The 18,563-nt window shown below is 44.2% G+C and overlaps 1 protein-coding gene across 2 annotated transcripts in view; it reads right to left on the reverse strand.

Annotated features, from left to right (window-relative positions):
* MALT1 (MALT1 paracaspase) overlaps positions 1–15,747 on the reverse strand; it is a 57,326-nt gene extending 41,579 nt beyond the window's left edge. For both annotated transcript variants that reach the window (XM_032212449.1, XM_032212448.1), the window contains exons 1-4: positions 15,533–15,747; positions 8,405–8,568; positions 5,448–5,569; positions 265–415 (exon numbers count right to left, since the gene is read on the reverse strand). In XM_032212449.1, coding sequence (XP_032068340.1) covers positions 265–415; positions 5,448–5,569; positions 8,405–8,568; positions 15,533–15,693 — 598 coding nt within the window. In that variant the 5' untranslated portion in view covers positions 15,694–15,747. The remainder of the gene's footprint in view (positions 1–264; positions 416–5,447; positions 5,570–8,404; positions 8,569–15,532) is intronic.
* Between the last annotated feature and the right edge of the window lie 2,816 nt (positions 15,748–18,563).

Below are 18,563 nucleotides of genomic sequence, written 5' to 3' on the forward strand. Positions count from 1 at the left end.
TTTTAGAAATCCATTGTAGTTATAACCTAACCTGGCAGAGATTTAAGAACTGGGTTTCCTGAAACTGCAGCCATAGAGAAAGGAGAAAATTCCATAATCAGAGATTCTATGACTTCATAATCAATCGCAATCATCCCTAAGCCAAGAGAAAGAACTGCAGAAATCTAAAAACATTATTGTTACGTTAAAATGAAAGTAGAAAATCAGTACGCCTCCTACATACACCTTCTTGCCATTTCTACCATGTAAAAAGTTGTGACCCACCTTCAGAATCTCTTTGGCTATCACAGACATCCAGTTTTGCCCATTGGCTGAATTCGTAGGAAGAATCACTGCTCACTCGACATATGTAATATCCCGCATCTTCTACAGTTACTTGACTGAATATCAGTTCTGGGGAATTCCCATATGGAACCTGAATTAGGATACAACAAAAACACATTGCACACATTGCCACAATAGGGAAGTTTCTGGAAGGTATAGTACAATAGTGTTTACCTATGTAGGAAGTTAGCACACACCCCTCTCCTAGAAAAATGAAATATTTGAGGAAATATTAGAAAGAGTAGAATATTTCCCCTAAAAGGGAGGCAGAAACTCTCTCACACCCACCACGTTTGTCAATGGGCCATTAAGGCTTGAGCCACTCTATTCTACATAACAAAGATCTACTTCTTTCAGGCAGAGCCATAATAGGAATCCCAAAGCCCTTACATTAAATCATCACCCAGCAAGACTCAACCAAACCTGGGAGTCAGGACAGCCTACAGAGTTGTCCCTGCATGGCCCCATGGGAGTCTGACAACCAATCAGAATACAAGCTCAAATTCAAAAGCCCAGAAAGGGCATAAAACCAGGGAACTGTCAGCAACTCTTCCCTTTTTGCCCAGGACCTCAAACCATGTCAGGCCTTCAGCCATCTTTTCATTTGGATCTTTGGCCTGCCACACTTTCTATCATTCTACTTTGCATTTTCTATTGTGGGAAAATGGGAGGGGAAATTGCACGGAGTTAGATGCTATGTAGCCATAACAAAATTCTTTCTAGAAAACCAAAGTCATCCTTTGCCTTTGCACCTGATCGGAACTGGATGGATGGACCTGCCAGCATGGCAGTGAAAGATTGGACCATGTGATGGACTCATGGGCGTGGGGGCAAGATCTTGAACTTTCAACTGGGTGGGGAAAACTGGGAAGCTTTCAGATTCGGGTTTTCCCAGATGTGTCAACATGGCTTTCTTAATAAATTGGAACTATGAGCAATACTTTGCCTTGGACTCTGATTTAATTTTGGATGTTATTTGGAAGCCTGACACCTTGCCTTGGTCATGTCATTGAAGGAAGATGCTTGAAGGAAAGAGCAAGTTTGTAGGGCCTTGCAAAAGAACAGAAGGATTCCTGTTATCTGGATTTAATTTTGGATGCTATTTGGAACCCTGGCAGTGGTCCTGTCCACCATTAAAAACCATCTTTCCAAGCAATCTCCATGTTTCCAGTGTCTTTCTCCCCACTTGGAACTGAACCCAGAAGGACATTTCTTCCAACACATATATTACACACAAAAACTGGTTTGGCTGATTGTTTGGTTTAAACAGAGTGATTGGTGAACTCAGCCCTTGTTCTATGTTAAACATTATTTTAAACCAATAGAACAGAGTTTCAGCAAAGATCAGTTTGGAGTTCAGGCCTATTCATTGCCTATTTGAAACAGATTAACTAAGAAAAATGGAATCTCAAGTCCTCAAGATTTTAAAATTTTATTGATTGATTAATTCAATTTCTCTACCCACCTGTCTCAATCTTACTCTTGTTCTACCTTATCTAACAATTACATTGTTAAGTTATTTAATAATTAATCTTCACTCTGCAAGAAACTCAGCATGTATTTTCTACACAACAGTACTGAATTAAACTGGATTAAGCGGAAAGCAAAGATAAAGTAAAGGCTGCCTGTTAAAATTTATAGATGAGCAAGGAGTTAATTGATGGTCTCTCCAATTCAGGAGCAAGACTAAGAACACAAAGAGGAGCTTCTAAGGCATTCTTGAGATCTAGTGTGTTGACTTTTCAGTGATTGATTGATTGACTAATTGATTGACTGACAGACTCATTCATTCATTCATATTACTACCTTACAACAGTCACAAGAGTAATTCTAGGCATTTTATAAAGTCACAACAGTAACTCTAGGGGTTTACAAAGCAAATTTGTAAGGCAAGGCAAGGCAAGGCAAATCAAGCATATAACATTAAGACTGCTAAAATCCACAACAAGGAACCACAAAACCAGTTGCACACCAAAAGACATAGATCAAAAAACGAGGTCACAAAATATTCGGCAGAAAAAGCCAGACGTGACATGACTCTGCGACACTGCAAACAGCCATAAATCCAGCCCAGTTTCCAAGCATCCAAAGGGAGGTCCTGTGACTATGGGGAGGGAGCTGATCATTGGAACTTCAAATCTGAGTTGAACTTCCAATTATCAGCTTCCTCCTCACGGTCACATGATCTCCCTTGAGTTGAAATCACCACTCAGGTAGGCCTGTTGGAACTTTGAATAGCTGCAAGTCAAGAACTGCCTATATCAGTGATGGAGAATGTGGGCAGCACCAATGGCAAAAAGGAAGCACTTTGCGCTTGCCTGGGCCACAGCCCTTAAGAGGAGCTGCCCAGGGAGCATACGCATGCTGGAAAATAAACTTCTGGTTTCCGGCACGGGCATGCATGCCAGCCAGCCAGCCAGCCAGTTATGCTCACGCCAGAAAACAGAAGACCAGCTCTTTCTGGTTTCCGGCACTGCCACATGCAAAAAGGCAGCTGATCGTTGCATGCACATGCGTGCCAGAAACCCAGAAGAGGAACAGTCAATGCCACATGTGCCAGGCAACATGGTTCCACGTGCCACTTTGGGCACGCGTGCCATCGGTTTGCCATCTTGGGCCTATATAGATTGAATACTTAGAACTGTAGCGTAATATAATATATTTCCATGCACAAATCATAGTGTTAATTCAATTAATTAAATGCCTACGTTGGATGTGAAGTGCATTTTTGAGAATGGGAAAATTTCATACTATATACACCCAGATCAAAATAAAACCAAAATATTACGTGAAGAGTACTTAGACTTCAACAATAGTGAAATTTCAAGTTCTGCCAAATGCAAGTCTTTACCATTAATGGAATCATTTCGTATCCACAGGTCCTTATTCAACACTGCTTAATGTCATAGAAATGTTTTGCCCCAAAAATAAACCAGTTATATTCATATTTTAGTTGTACACTATAAACACCCATTCAACATTTTTTATAAGTGCTGCCAAGATCCCTGCAATATACTGATTTTCCCTGTGAAATTACTATTCCTCAAATATGAAAAACATGTTTCTTTTAAAAATCATGGGCACTAAAAAAAAAATAGTATGCTGGCTTTAAGAAATGGGGTTATTTTACCATACATTTTATCCCACTTAAGTTTTCAAAATAACTTCAAAAATAAGAACTTGGGAACTATTTTGTAATAGGTCTGTGGCCAGTATACCATCATGATGTCAACCCTTGACACCTTGTGCGAGATGGATGGCCAGACTAGGAGACTAAAGCCATGGAGTTTTATAGTACTTTTATTGATGTAAATATACAGGTAGCCCTCAACTTACAACTGCAATTGAGCCCAAAAGTTCTGTTCGAAAGTGCGATACTTGTTAAGTAAATTTTGTCCCATTTTGCAACCTTCTTGCCTCAATTGTTAAGTGAATCATCACAGTTGATAAGTTAGTAACCTAGTTGTTAAGTGACTCTGGCTTTCCCACTGACTTTGCTCATCAGAAGGTCGCAAAAGGGGATCACACATGACCTGGGGACATAGCAACAGTCATAAATATGAATCCGATGCCAGTCATCTGAATGTGATCACATGATTGTGGGGGATGCTGGAAAGATTGTAACGGTGAAAACAGCTACTCTCTGGAAACAAATATTGTAGGGGTAAGACATCCCTAAAACCCCTTGGGGTGTGTTCTGTTAATATACAGCCAGTTGTGCCTTATAATGGATTCTACTGTACTGCCGTAAAATGGCTTCTACTGTGCAGCGCAGTGGAATTGCCATGGTAATGGCTTCACAGTACTCCAAAAGGGGGCTCCCTCTGATAAGGGGGAAACCCAACATTAGAAATTACGTTTGGTCCGGACATTTTCCCACATTTTCCCCCAGGGTTATCAGCTAGTAATAAATAAGATACAGATAGTCCTCTACTTACAACCACAACTGCGCTTGAAATTTCAGTCATTGAATGAAGCAGTCATTAAGCAAGACACCATGTGACTGTTTTGCTCAAAAAATGCAATCCAGGCTCTCCCAGTTGTGATTGTTAGGTGGACCATTGTAAAGAGGGCCTAGATGAGGCAGAGAGACCAAGCCTCCCACCACAACCAGAATGGGACAACTCTCCACGGCCAACTTGCCGCAGCTAACACACCGTGGCACAATTCAACACGAGATAACTCAAGAAAGGGACAAGTAGAATTGCAGCCCAAGGTGCTTAGATCCGGCCTGCGAGGCCAGCCTAGAAATATCAAAGGACCGGCCCACGGTGCCTCTGCTGGCCAAAACGGCCCTGTACAAGACCCCCCGGGGGCCATTTTCAGCGAGCACAGTGCTGCAGGAGGCCGTGGAGGACAAAAATGGGGATAGGGTGTCCCATGAGGCCCCCCACGGCCTGTTTTCAGCCAGCACAATGCTGCAGGACACCGTGGAGGACAAAAATGGGGGGGGGATTTTCAGCCAGCAGAGTGCTACAGGAGTCCATGGACGCCAAAAACGGGCTGAGGGAGGGGTTACGCAAGGCCCCTATGGCTTGTTTTCGGCCGGCAGAATGTTGCAGGAGGAGTCCCGCCCTTCTCTTCCCCCCTCCCCACGACCCACAGAGGAGAACTACAATGCTGATCCGGCCCCCAAAGAAATCCAGTTTGACATCCCTGCTCTATCATGCTGAGGGATTTTGTAAATCAAGGATTATCTTTATATAGACTAGGAGTCTAACATCCCACAAGCCTTGTGTTGTAAGGAAAAAGATGAATGAAAATTATATTCAATAAGAGATTGGAAACCTTATTTGGACCTTTAGTTTAATGAAAAAAGACTGAATTGATGATTTATGCGTTTGGGGATGAAGACGTCTTGAAGAGGAGGGAAAAATTAAAACGGCAAATATTTGATGAAGAGAAGGTTAAAAGTCACAATTCTATGCTTTCTTTTCTCCTTTTTTCTTTTCGGTCTTCATTTTTCCTTTTATGTTTAATTTTATATACTTTTTAATACTTTCAATACTTTTATTGTACTGAAAAGTCTTAATAAAAACATTTTTAAAAGAACATTTCATTCAATACGGTGCAAAATTTTCTACATTTTAGAAGCTACCACTTACATTCTAGTATATATTTACCATTTTTTTCTCTTTAAACCACTGATAATATAGGACAGGATATCCTGTTGCCCAGCAGCTTAGTTTCACCATCTGGCCAGATAAAACAACTTGGGATTCTGGTTCTACCATGATCTTTAGACCTATGAAAAAGATAAGACCAATCTACATTTAACACAAAGGAAGCTAATTATATGAACACATTGAAGTTAGCTTTCTTGCTTATTTGTTAATTGGGTTTGTCAGGCTGTCTAATCATTAAAAAAAAAATCAAGACAGCATATAGGACAAATTGAAAATACAATATAATGATAAAGGGATAAGGAAATCTGAAAGAGTTGGAAGATGTGATTTTGGAACCGTTGAACAAAGTCTTTCAGAGACCTGGAGCAGAAGGGAACTGTCAGAGTACTGGAAAGGAATTGATGTCATTCCAATCGTCAATAATGGGAATGTTGTGACCTGCTAGTGGCCAGTGAGGAGGTTGGGGAGGAACATGGGCCAGTCCCGGAAGGTTGGGGAAGGCTCGGATGAGGGCTCTGCATCGGAGACAGATATGGGGCCAAGGCCGTCTGGCAGTTCTCAGCTGCCTTTGGAGCTAGTCAGCAGTGAGGCAGAGGAACAGCTGGAGCCTGTTCCCAGTATGTGCATGCGCAGAGCTGCCAGAAGAAAAGAACAGCTAAGAAATCAGGGTCGACTTGGGAGTAAGACCACAGTTGAATGGTGAATGGGTCATTCATTCATTCGTTTCAGGAGTGTGAAGATCTCTAAGAGACTCTGAGCAAAGTCTTTCCTGCATTTGGAAAATATTTACATTTACAGCTTCCCAAGCAAGATAAGATCTGTGGTCATAAATTCACCTTTGAAAGACTGTTTACCAGGCCTTTGCTGAATGTGAAAGGGAGGAATTAACATTTCTTTAACAAAAGGGGTTTGTCGGGATCAGGAATCAGCTTTATGCTTTTCCAGGAAGCCTAGGTCAGAACAGGGAAAAAGTGGCTCCAGGAAACTACAGTTTGACATCAATAAGAGGGGAAATCCTAGAAAAGATAATCAAGCAACAATGGAAGTGGTGCTAACATCAATATAAAACATTCCAGGGGTTTTGGATAACACTTTATTCAACAAAAATAATATTTCATTAGACTTATTAGACTCCACTGTATTTATATGGAAAAGGCATCCTATTGTTTGAGATGCAATGAGATTAATGCTTCATTTAAGCATATGTTCATATAGTGTTCTATAATTGTTACATTTGGAAAGGAAGCTACTACATGCATCTACTCAATTATGAAATAAGATGCAATATTTATTGATGTTCATTCTTTTGAACTATATTTATATCATTTGGAAACTGACTTTGGGCCAAAGCAGGTGCTCCATTATTTACCATTATAAAAAATAAACTTTTTTTTTGCAATCTATGCTCTTTGGAATTGATGTTATTAGCAACTTATATATGAATCACTTCTCTGTGTAGATGAGGGGTGTCCAAACTTTTTGCAAGGAGGGCCAGATTTGGTGAGGTGAAAATGTGTGAGGCCGACCATTCAGCCTGACATTCTTTAAACCATTAACATTCAATGCTAATGAACTATTTTATGAAAGACTAAACAAATAACTCCGGTGGGAAGAAGAGGCTGTGGGCCGCTTGAAATTTGAAAACGGGCTGCAATTGGCCACCGGGCTGGACTTTGGATATGCATGGTGTAGATTCACTGTGGATTATCATGTTACTTGCATGTGACATTTAACCAGTGTTAAAATACATTTTTTTTTACTATCGGTTCTATGGGTGTGGCTTGATGGGCATGGCAGGGAAAAGATACTGCAAAATCTCCATTCCCACTCCACTCTGGAGCCAGCTAGAAGTGGAATTTGCCGGTTCTCTGAACTATTCAAAATTTTCACTACTGGCTCTCCAGAACCTGTCAGAACCTACTGAATTTCATCCCTGCATTTAACTCACAAAAAGCAATATGACTCTTCACTGGCAGAATCCCAAAGGCTCTTTCTAACAGGCTTAAATAGCTGTACACCAAGCTGGAATATATACAGGTAGTCCCCAACTTAATTGAGCCTGCAATTTCGATCCAAAGTCGTGATGATCATAAATTAAATCAGTGACGATCATAAATTAAATCATTTTATTTTTATCTTTTTTCTCTTTTTATTTTTTATTTTTTTAAAAAAAATATTTATTTCCATTTTCATATTTCATATTATGTTATGAAAATGGAAATATGAAAATGGATCATAAATTAAATCATGACGTTGCCCTCTTACAACTTTTATTGTGGCAGTCGTAAATCAAACGCAGTTGTAGTTAGGCGAACCCACTGTTTGCCATGGGGTTTTTTTTTTTCTGGAAATTGGAAATGAATGCTGGTTTCAGGGGAAAAAATAATCATGGTCAAGTGGTTGCAGGACCCTGCAAACAGCTGTAAAGGTGGGATGGTTGCTGAGTGCCCAAAATGTAGTCATGTGACTGCAAGGCAGGGGTGAAATCCAGCAGGTTCGGACAGGTTCTGGGGAACCAGTAGCGGAAATTTTGAGTAGTTTGGAGAACCGGCAAATGCCACCTCTGGCTAGCCCCAGAATGGGAAGGGAATGGAGATTTTGCAGTATCCTTCCCCAGCCACGCCCACCAAGCCACGCCCACAGAACCTAGAATAGAATTGAATTTCACCACTGCTGCAACGGGGTGGGTGGTTGCATTCCAGAAGTCCTTGGGGGGGGGGGGTCCACTGTAACTTTGACTTGTTCCTAAGTGACTTGTTCATAAGTGGACCACTGCCTGTCCAAGTAACAGAAAGATTGTCATTATTTCTTCCTTCCCTGATTGACTGCAAAGTCTTTTGGATTAGTTTCATTATTAGATGGACGCCAACATCACTGCATGGTTTAAGTACAAGTTGCAACTTGTAGCAATATGATTATTAAGAGCTGGCCTAGGCTGAGAACTGAAAACTCACTTGGATTGAGCAACTGAAGTGCCTCGGTGTGTTGCAAAGACTGCAGCAATTCTGTCAACTCTGCAACGGTACAGCCTCTTTCACCCATTAGCTGAAGGAGACTCCAGCTGGGACTTCCTTCAGGAGCCAAGACGTCCAGAGAACATTCCTCCAACTCAAGAGGACTGCAAAGAATGACAACAAATAGCAATAGCCATAATACGTCTTCCTGTACATGCAGTTAATTATGTGTGAGATCTAGATCAGCGTTTCTCAAACTCAGTAATTCTAAGATGTGTGGACTTCAATTCACAGAATTCTGGCTGGGGAATTCTGGAAGTTGAACTCCACACATCTTAAAGTTACCAAAGTTTGAGAAAAGACTGGTCTGGAGTAAAATTGCAACTCTAGCTCCCAGAAAGAAATATTGCAGACGAGAAAGATCGAGTTGGCCTTACATAATAGTCAAGAACAAATCTGAAGGGAGTTGCCTTCTCTTCTCCTTGCTCAACCTAATTAACTCCCTCCAAATTGATGAAAACAGTGCTAGGCCAAGACTTCCTGCAATGGTCTAAGGCAGGGATCTCCAACCTTGGCAACTTTAAGACTTGTGGACTTCAATTCCCAGAATTCCTTGTCAGTCACCTGGCAGCTGCTAATTGCACCAGTTGTGATACATCATATATGGATATTTTTTTAAAAATAGTTTTATTAGTTTATAATATAAACTACAAAGAAAATACATAAGTGAATAGGGGAAATAGGGAAAATGGAAGGGAAAAAGTAAGGAATAGAATGGAATATGGAATATGGAATATTAGAATAGAATAGAATTCTTTATTGGCAAAGTATGATTGGACACACAAGGAATTTGTCTTTGGTGCTCTCAGTGTACATAAAAGATGTAAGTGCTAAATCATGATCATAGTCGTCATAAATACATTCATCATGAATCATAAGATAAAGAAAAGGGGAAAAAGAAAAAAAAGGCATTGACTTCTGACTCCCTTTGGTGCAGTAGAATAAGGCATTAACATCAAACCTCAACTTTTTAATTTTACACTATCGTATTAGCTAGTCATTTCTATAATAACAAATTTATCTAATCGATAAAACACAAAACCAAAGTTTCATTTTTTCCACCTCAAGTCCAGAAGCGGTTTCCAAGTAGAAATTGAATTTAGCAGAGATGGCTAAATTCACTATTTTGATCAAGGAAATACCTTTGTTTCTATGTATAGGGAAACTTTTCATGGAGAGCCTCACCTAAGGTGCATTCCAGTGCACTGAGATCATTTATAGCCCCAAGGCAGGGCTAATTGTGCTTGACTGGCCCAGGAAGGGCTGCAGATGGTGCACTAAAGTGTAATTCTCACTACAACTGCCACTTGCAAACCCAAGGATAGATGGAGATCGAGGCATACTCTCAAACTACCATCCTGCTCCTTCTGGGGTCAGCAGCCTTTTTCAGAACATATGCAATAGGGCAGTGGTCACCAGTAGTCCATGGACCACTGGTGGTCCGCAAGAAAATTTTGGTGGTCCGCAGAAAAATTATTTGCACTAAATTATATTGCACTATATCAGGGGTCCTCAAACTGGGCTGGATACATGCAATGAATGTTTGTGTTGCTGCAGAGAGTCTCCCCCACCCTTTTTGTGCAGCTCAGAGGGGGGAAGAAATTCCAACTTGGGGTCTGCTTCAGCCTCCTGGTGTGGAGCTTTGGGAGAAGGCTGGAGGGAAGTGCTGCTGATGGCGAAGAGCCGGAGGGCCTTGTTCCAGTGGGACTGCATCATGGCCTGGAATTGGCTGACCATCTCAGCCCAGTGAGCCTCCAGGGGCTGGTACCTGGCCTTTCACTCCTGCAGATCTTCCCTCTGCTTGGAAAGCCTATGCTTGTAGTCCTCAGTGAAATGCTTCTTTTGAGCCTCCTTCTCGGTCAGATCCAATTTGAACTGAGCCAGCTGTTTCGCCAACTTTTTCTCATAGTGGCTGCTTAGCCCCAACAACTGCTTCCTGCTGGGGCCTTAAGGAGCCTGGGTGGGCAGGCGAGGAGTGGCTGGGAGGGGAGGGGCGAGTAGAGGCGAGTGAGGTGCCCCTCGACGTGACATCAAGTTGGCCATGCCCACCCAGTCTCATGACCACCTAGCCACGCCCAGCCAGCCAGCCATTAGGCAGATCCTATTTGTGGTCTGTGTGATTTAAAATTATGAATTTAGTGGTCCCTGAGGTCTGAAAGGTTAGTGACCCCTGCATTAGGGGATGTTAGATTTAATCAACCTGGCAGGTTTGATTCTGGATTTCCTTCAGATATTCTCATAATCACAGTAGAAATTATGATAAAAGGTGAAATGGCGGAACTGAAGAATTGGATGAGACTGCAAGGATCATCTAGTCTGACCCTCTGGAATCTATAAAACCTTTCCAAATATTGAAATCATCCATGAGAGACAGCTGCCTAGCTTCTTTTGAAAGCCCTCCTGAAGTGGTGTTGTAAAGAACAAGTAATCCTCAACTACATTTAGCAACTGTTCAAAGTCACAACAGCCATGAAAAAAGTGACTTATGGCTGATCCTCGCACTTGTGACCATAGCAGCATCCCCAAAGTAAAAATTTAGGCACTTGGCAACCAGCATGTATTTACAATGGTTGCAACATCCTGGGATCACCACTTGGGATCATCCCAATCAGCTTCCAGCAAAGTCAATGGAGGAAGCCGGATTCACTTCAACATAGCATGATTCACTTAACAACTGCAATGATTCACTTAGTAGCCATGCCCCCCAAAAGGTCATAAAATTGCACGTGATTCACTTAAGAAGCACCTTGCTTGCCAGCAACTGAAATTCTAATCCCAATTGTGGTCATAAATCAAGGACTACGTGCATGAGAGAATTTTTCTTTCTATTTAAGGAAAATAGAGATAACTGCAGCTGGCGCCTGCTATTTCTTACACTAGTTTCTCTAGCAAGGGTTTCTAGATTATCTTCTTTTATTAGATTTTTATCCTGCCTTTATTACTTTATAAGTAACCCAAGGCAGTGAACCAGTGGTGGGTTTCTGCTGGTTCGCACCGGATTGGGAGAACCGGATGGTGAAATTTACCGGAACGCCAGCCCCAGCCCTGTCGCTCCTTGCTCATCGCCGTCTGTCCGGAAGCCGCTCCATCGCTTGCTCCCTCCACCCATCCGCACTATCCTAGCCCAATTCGGTGTGAAGTCCCATACCTGGGAGTGGAGGTAGTGAACACAGAAACATGGAGAGGTCCAGCGGCACAATCTACCAGACAGCAGCGGCAAGTTCAGGAGTTTTCTCCTGGATTCCTCTCTGTCCTGCCTCCTCCGATCTCCCAAAGTTCTTTCTCCAGAGTGATAGCTTTCTACTGGATTCCTCTCTGTCCTGCCTTCTCCGATCTCCCTAATTTCGGCCCTTAATCCTCCAGTTGTCTATTTTTGGGGAGGTTTTCCCCTCTCTCCCCCCTCCTTCATAGGAGTCTCAAAAAAATTTGCCACATGGCTTGGGGTGGTGATGGTCATGTGACTGAGTGTGTATGAGTGATGTCAAGTTGGCCATATCTGCCCGGACACATGACTGCCACGCCCACAAAATAGGTCACACCCACAGAATAGGTTCTAAAAAAGATTGAAACCCACCACTGCAGTGAACATCTTCCTCCTCCTATTTTTCCCACAACATCAACAACAATTCTGTGCGGAGGGTTGGACCGAGAGTGCAAGACTGGCTCAAAAGTCACCCAGGCAGCTTTCATGTCTAAGGCAGGAAGTAGAACTCTTATCTTTTGGCTCTCGGTCTACATGGGGCAGCCCTTGAAGAGTATTCGGAGACTTCAACTCATCCAGAATGCAGCCGCGCGAGCGATTATGGGTGCACCTCGGTACACCCACGTTACACCTATCCTCCGCGAGCTGCACTGGCTACCGATCGGTCTCTGGATACGCTTCAAAGTGCTAGTTGTAACTTATAAAGCCCTTCATGGTATTGGACCTGGGTACTTGAGAGACCGCCTGCTGCCAATTACCTCCCAAAGACCCATTAGATCACACAGGGTCGGCCTCCTCCGGGTTCCGTCTACCAGCCAATGCCATCTGGCTACCACCTGGGGGAGGGCCTTCTCTGTGACAGCTCCGGCCCTTTGGAACGAACTCCCCGCAGAGATTCGGACCCTCACCTCTCTCCAGGCCTTCCGAAAAGCCATCAAAACCTGGCTTTGCCGGCAGGCCTGGGGTTGATGAGTTCCCCTCCCCTCTCGACTTGTGTGGCTGTATGATTCTTGGCTATTTTAACTACTTGTATTGTATTCTGTGTTCCCTTTCCCCCTTTGAGTTGTTCGCCGCCCTGAGTCCCTCCCGGAATAGGGCGGCATATAAATAAAACAAATCTCAATCTCTCAATCTCTTAGACCAGCATCTTAACCAAACTGACCAGCATGTAACCAAATTGTCTTGCATACAGATAAGTCTCAATTCAATCCGAATAGAGCTGGAAGGGAGCTTGGGGGTCTTCAACCCCCTGCAGGAGACTCTATATAGGTTGCTGTCCAGTCTTTTTTTTTTTTTTTAAACCTCCAGTGATGAAGCCTCTACAACTGTGAGGGCAAACCTATGGCACCTCTGGCCCTCTCTGCTGGCACGCGCACCTTGCCCCAGGTCAGGTCTCTGTGAGCTTCTGTTTCCCTAAAAACGACGAAACAGAAACTCACACACAAAAAAAGAGACCTTGCCACGTTGCTGGTGTTGAGATGCCCCTCCTCCCACTGGCCAGCTGGTCTTTGGGACTCTGCTGCGCATGCGCACATGTCCGCATCCATGTCCATGCTTGCGCACCTTTGCGTAGGTTCGCTCGTGCGTGCGCACACCTTTAAGTGTGGCCATGTGCATGCGCATAGTTTGGGCACTTGAGTGTCTAAAAAGTTCGCCATCACTTCTCTGCAACTTCTGGACGCAACTTCTGTTCCACTGGTTAATTGTCCTCACTGTTAGGAAGTTTCTCCTTGGTTCTAAGTTGCTTCTCCTCCTTGATTAGTTTCCATCCATTGTTTCTTGTCTTGCCTTCTGGTGCTTTGGCAAATAAGCTGACCCTTCTCTTCCTTGTGAAAGCCCTTGTCACCCCTAGTCCTAGTCTTCTAAGCACCCACGATTGACTCTTTTAAGGACTTGTTGACTATTTTGGAAACCGCCTACAGCCACTGTTCCTTGACCTCTCCCCAAGGAAGAGGAAGTAAGTGCCAAAGTGGAAGCCTATACAGAAGAAGGATGTGGAAATCGTTCTGATTGGGACCACCAGAGGTTCTCTGTAGGAAGACCTCTACTCCAATATAGCCTTCTGTTTCAAGCCCCTGACTCTTCAAGTGGCCTTCCACCCAGGGGACAAGACACAGCCAGAAGAACTAACAGATTAACAGAGATGGAAGGGACCTTGCAGGTCATCTAGACCAACCCCCGGCCCAAGCAGGAGATCCTACATCTACCTAGGATCGAAAACACAGCTTAGTATCATCATCATCTTTTAAGGACCCCATTATCTGTTGTGGGGTAGATTATGGGCAACAGAGTCTTTACTGGCTGCTAGCTGCCCTTCGTCTTTATTCCAGGATCTTTGCAAGCCTCCCAATTTAACGGCGGTGCCATCCTGCAGCCGTGACTCCAATACAGATAGTCCTCGGCTTACGACCACAATTGAGCCCCAGATTCCTGCCCTTCAGCGAAACATTTATTGTGAGTTTCCCTCATTTTGCAACTTTTCTTGCCACAAGCAGTTAAGTGAATCACTACGGTGGTTAAATTAATCGAAAGGTTGCTAAGTGAACCTAGCATCTCCATTGACTCAGCTTCTCGGAGGGAGGTCGCAAAAGGGGGATTCCCCCAGGGACACCGCAACTGCCATAAATATGAGAAGTAGAGAAGAGAAGGGCGACAGAGGGAAGAAAGGAGGTAGGGAGGCGGAGGAGAGAGGGAGAAGAAAGTGATGGATAAGGTACAAATATGGTGTATGGAGAGCAGAAGAGCCAATAATCGTTTTTTGGGAGTTGATGGCAAGGTGAAATGATGTCAACATTTAATAACACAATACGATGTTGGCTATGTAATAGTATACATGTGGTTCGTGACCCGTCAAAACCGCGGTCCACTAAAGCGCGCCCGATTAAAGCGCGTACCTGACGTCATCAGCAGCACGACGAAAAAAATTAAAAATAAATTAAATTAAAATTAAAATAAAATTAAAGCAAGCCGATTCACATAAAGGTAAGGGTTAGGTTTAGGGTTAGGGTTAGGTTAAGCGTTAGGGTTAGGTTTAGGGTTACGTTAAGCGTTAGGGTTAGGTTAAGGGTTAGCGTTAGGTTTAGGGTTAGGTTAAGGGTTAGGTTTAGGGTTAGGTTTAGGGTTAGGTTAAGGGTTAGGTTTAGGGTTAGGTTTAGGGTTAGGTTAAGGGTTAGGTTTAGGGTTAGGTTTAGGGTTAGGTTTTGGGGGGGTTATTGTAAGGTTTTCGCTTTAATTTTAAATTTACCGCTCACAGCGCGATGTTTTCGTCGCGCTGTGATGACATCACGTACGCGCTTTCGTCGAGCGCGCTTTAGTCTACCGCGGTTTTGTGGTGGAACCCATGTGGTTATATCAGTGTTTCTCAACCTTGGTGAGTTGAAGTCCTGTGGACCTCAACTCCCAGAATTGGGGAATTCTGGGAGTTGAGGTCCACAGGACTTCAACTCACCAAGGTTGAGAAACACTGGGTTATATGCTATGAAAATAAAAATGAAAGAAAAAAACCCCTTTATATAAAAATAAATATGAGTTGGTTGCTAAGCGGCTGTATTTTGATCCCATGACCTCAGACACAACACGGGGATGCTATCACATAACCTGGGGATGCTACATTGGCCCTACGTGTGAAAACTGGGTGGTGAGTTTACTCTGAGCGGTCACTAAACTCTACTGTTGTAAGTCGAGGACTACCGGTGTCCAGACACGCCTCCTTTCGCCTCCCAGCGGCCAGAGACGGCGCACTCCTCTCCCCAAGAAAGGGGAGCCCTGTGGTCACCGAAGGACCCGGTCTCCCTTCAGGGGATCCCTCTCTCCGTCCGCCTCCCGGGGGGATCCACCCTCCCGCTCTCCCTGCCGAGCTCTCTCACCTCAGCCGGACTCCGCCGCGGCTCCCAGACAGCTGCGCCAAATCCCGCCAGCCTTTGCCCGGAGGGGCGCGATCCAACAGGTGGCTGAGATTCCTTAGCAGGCGCTCTCCCAGACGGTGGATCAGCAGCGGGACAGCCGGCAGCGGCGACGCCGAAGCCATCCCGACAAGAGCGAAGCGAAGCCCGGCAAACCCCCGGACGGCTCTGGCAGGCAGGGAAAGCGAAAGGGAAGGGGAAGTGGTGCCGCCGCCTTCGCCGCTTCAGAGGCGGGGTCGAAGGCGAGGCGGAGGAAGAGGCGCAGGCGGGGAATGTCCCGCGTAGCAGGAAGCCCTAGGGCGGCGGCGGCAGAGGGTCCACGGGGCTGCGTGGGAGCCCCGCCGCGCCTCAGAGAGGGGGAAACTTGGAAAGTTCGGGACAGATTCGGCGATCTTTGCCCGTTTTCCGAACCTAAGCAGGGCCAGGCTTGGTTATTATTAGAACAGAATGGGATGGGACGGGATGGGACGGGATGGGACGGGACGGGACGGAACGGGACAGAATAGAATAGGATGGGATGGGATGGGATGGGACAGAAGGGGACGGAACAGAACAATAGAATAGGATGGGATGGGACAGAATCAAATAGAATGGGATGGGATGGGATGGGATAGGACAGAACAGAATAGGATGGGATGGGATGGGATGGGACGGGATGGGATGGGACAGAAGGGGACAGAACGGGACAGAACAGAATAGGATGGGATGGGATGGGACAGAAGGGGACAGAACGGGACAGAACAGAATAGGATGGGATGGGAACGGGACAGAACAGAATAGGATGGGATGGGACAGAATAGAATAGGATGGGATGGGACAGAACAGAACAAAATAGAATAGGATGGGATGGGATGGGACAGAACGGGACAGAACAGAATAGAATAGGATGGGATGGGACAGAAGGGGACGGGATGGGACAGAACAGAATAGGATGGGATAGGATGGGACAGAAGGGAACGGGATGGGATGGGACAGAACAGAGTAGAATAGAATTCTTTATTGGCCAAGTGTGATTGGACCCACAAGGAATTTGTCTTTGGTGCATATGCTTTCTGCACATAAAAACACAAGAGACATTTGATAGGAATCATAAGGTACAGCACTCTTTCTTCAAGCCAACAAACAGCTGAAATTTGTATTTATGAACTACTGAAACCACACATTTTAACTGTTTTCAGAGGTTTACAGGGGTTCATGAAAACATCAGCAGTTCACTGGCTTGAGGAAGAATTCCGTCCATCCTTTTTTGTAATAAATATAGAATTCTTTATTGGCCAAGTGTGATTGGACACACAAGGAATTTGTCTTTGGTGCATATGCTCTCAGTGCACATAAAAAGACAAGATACATTTGTCAGGAATCATAAGGTACAACACTTAATGATAGTCATACGGTACAAATAAGCAATCAGGAAACAATATCAATATAAATCTTAAGGATACAAGCAACAAAGTTACAGTCCTGTAGTCATAAATGGGAGGAGATGGGAATGATGAGAAGACTAATAGTAATAGTAATGCAGCCTTAGTGAATGATTTGACAGTATTGAGGGAAATATTTGTTTAGCAGAGTGATGGTGTTCAGGGGAAAAAAAACTGTTATTGTGTGCAGTGCTCTATAGCGTCGTTTTGAGGGTGGGAGTTGAAACACTTTATGTCGGGGATGCGAGGGGTCTGTAAACATTTTCACAGACCTCTTTTTTGCTTCTTTTTATGACTTGGATGGGAGACCACTAGGAAATTGCCAAGGTTGCAGACTACACTGGGAAGCGCAAGAAGGCTTCCAGGTAAAGGGACAACTCACTGCAGGGCAATTGACACTTGATCAAGACACACAATTCCCACTCATAATCAATTTTTCATCCTGCCAAGGCTCTCGCTCCGTTCTTCCCATTATGTTCAATACCTTGGAGAGCCATCTGGTTTTCAAAAAGCATTTTAAATAATAACTTTGTCGTTGGTGCTTTCTTCACACTGTCTGTATTCCAACGTCACTGTATTTCATGTCTAAAATTATACCATTTGACCTGCAGTCTCCTTTAGCTGTTACAGAACTGTTTTATGGCTTCCTATTTAGAACACACATGGGACGCGGTTGCTCAGTGGTTAAGATGCTGAGCTTGTCGGCAGTTCAGCAGTTCGAATCCGTAGCGCCGCGTAACAGGGTGATCTCCTGTTACTTGTCCCAGCTTCTGCCAATTTAAAAAGGCAAGTAGAAAAATAAGGACCACCTTTGTTGGGAAGGTAACAGTGTTCTATGCGCCTTCTGCATTTAGTCATGCCGTCCACATGACCATGGAGACATCTTCGGACAGCGCTGGCTCTTCAGCTTTGAGATGAGCACCGTCCCCTAGAGTCGGGAATTACTAGCACATATGTGCAAGGGGAACCTTTACCTTTTATCTTATTTAGAACACATGGGGACATTATTTCACTATTGGGTAGTTCTCTACCCACAGTTGGGATCAGAATTTGTTGCTAACTAAAGCAATTGTTAAGTGAGTCTCACCCAATTTTTACGGCCTCCAAAGTTTGATCCAGGTTTTAAGGCTGTTCTGGAAGGCCAGAGGATCGGGATGGATCTCATCTCAAGGGACACCTATTCCAAAGGATGGGAGCCATGCAGGGGTGGGTTCCTGCCAGTTCTAACTTCTTCTTTAGAAGAGGTTTCACAAATCTACAGTGCCGTTTAGAACCGGTTTCAGCTTCCTCCCCTCGCCCGTCCGCACATCATCAAGATGAAGAGCGAGAGGAGGAATTCAGTCCACAAGTCTTAAAGTTTGAACACCTCTGGGGTTTTTTTTCTAAAGGGTTAGAGGTGCAAGGGTCTTGTAACTTGATAGCTTTAAAACTTGCGTGCTTCAGATGCCAGAGTTTCTGAGCCAATATTTTGGTTGCTAAGCAAGAGTGTTGTTAAATGAGTTTCACCACATTTTACAAGTTGGTCATGCCCACCCAGTCACATGGCTGGCAAGCCACTCCCACCCAGTCACATG

The sequence above is a fragment of the Thamnophis elegans genome, chromosome 3 (assembly GCF_009769535.1).
Source record: "Thamnophis elegans isolate rThaEle1 chromosome 3, rThaEle1.pri, whole genome shotgun sequence".
In the NCBI taxonomy this organism is placed as follows: domain Eukaryota; kingdom Metazoa; phylum Chordata; class Lepidosauria; order Squamata; family Colubridae; genus Thamnophis; species Thamnophis elegans.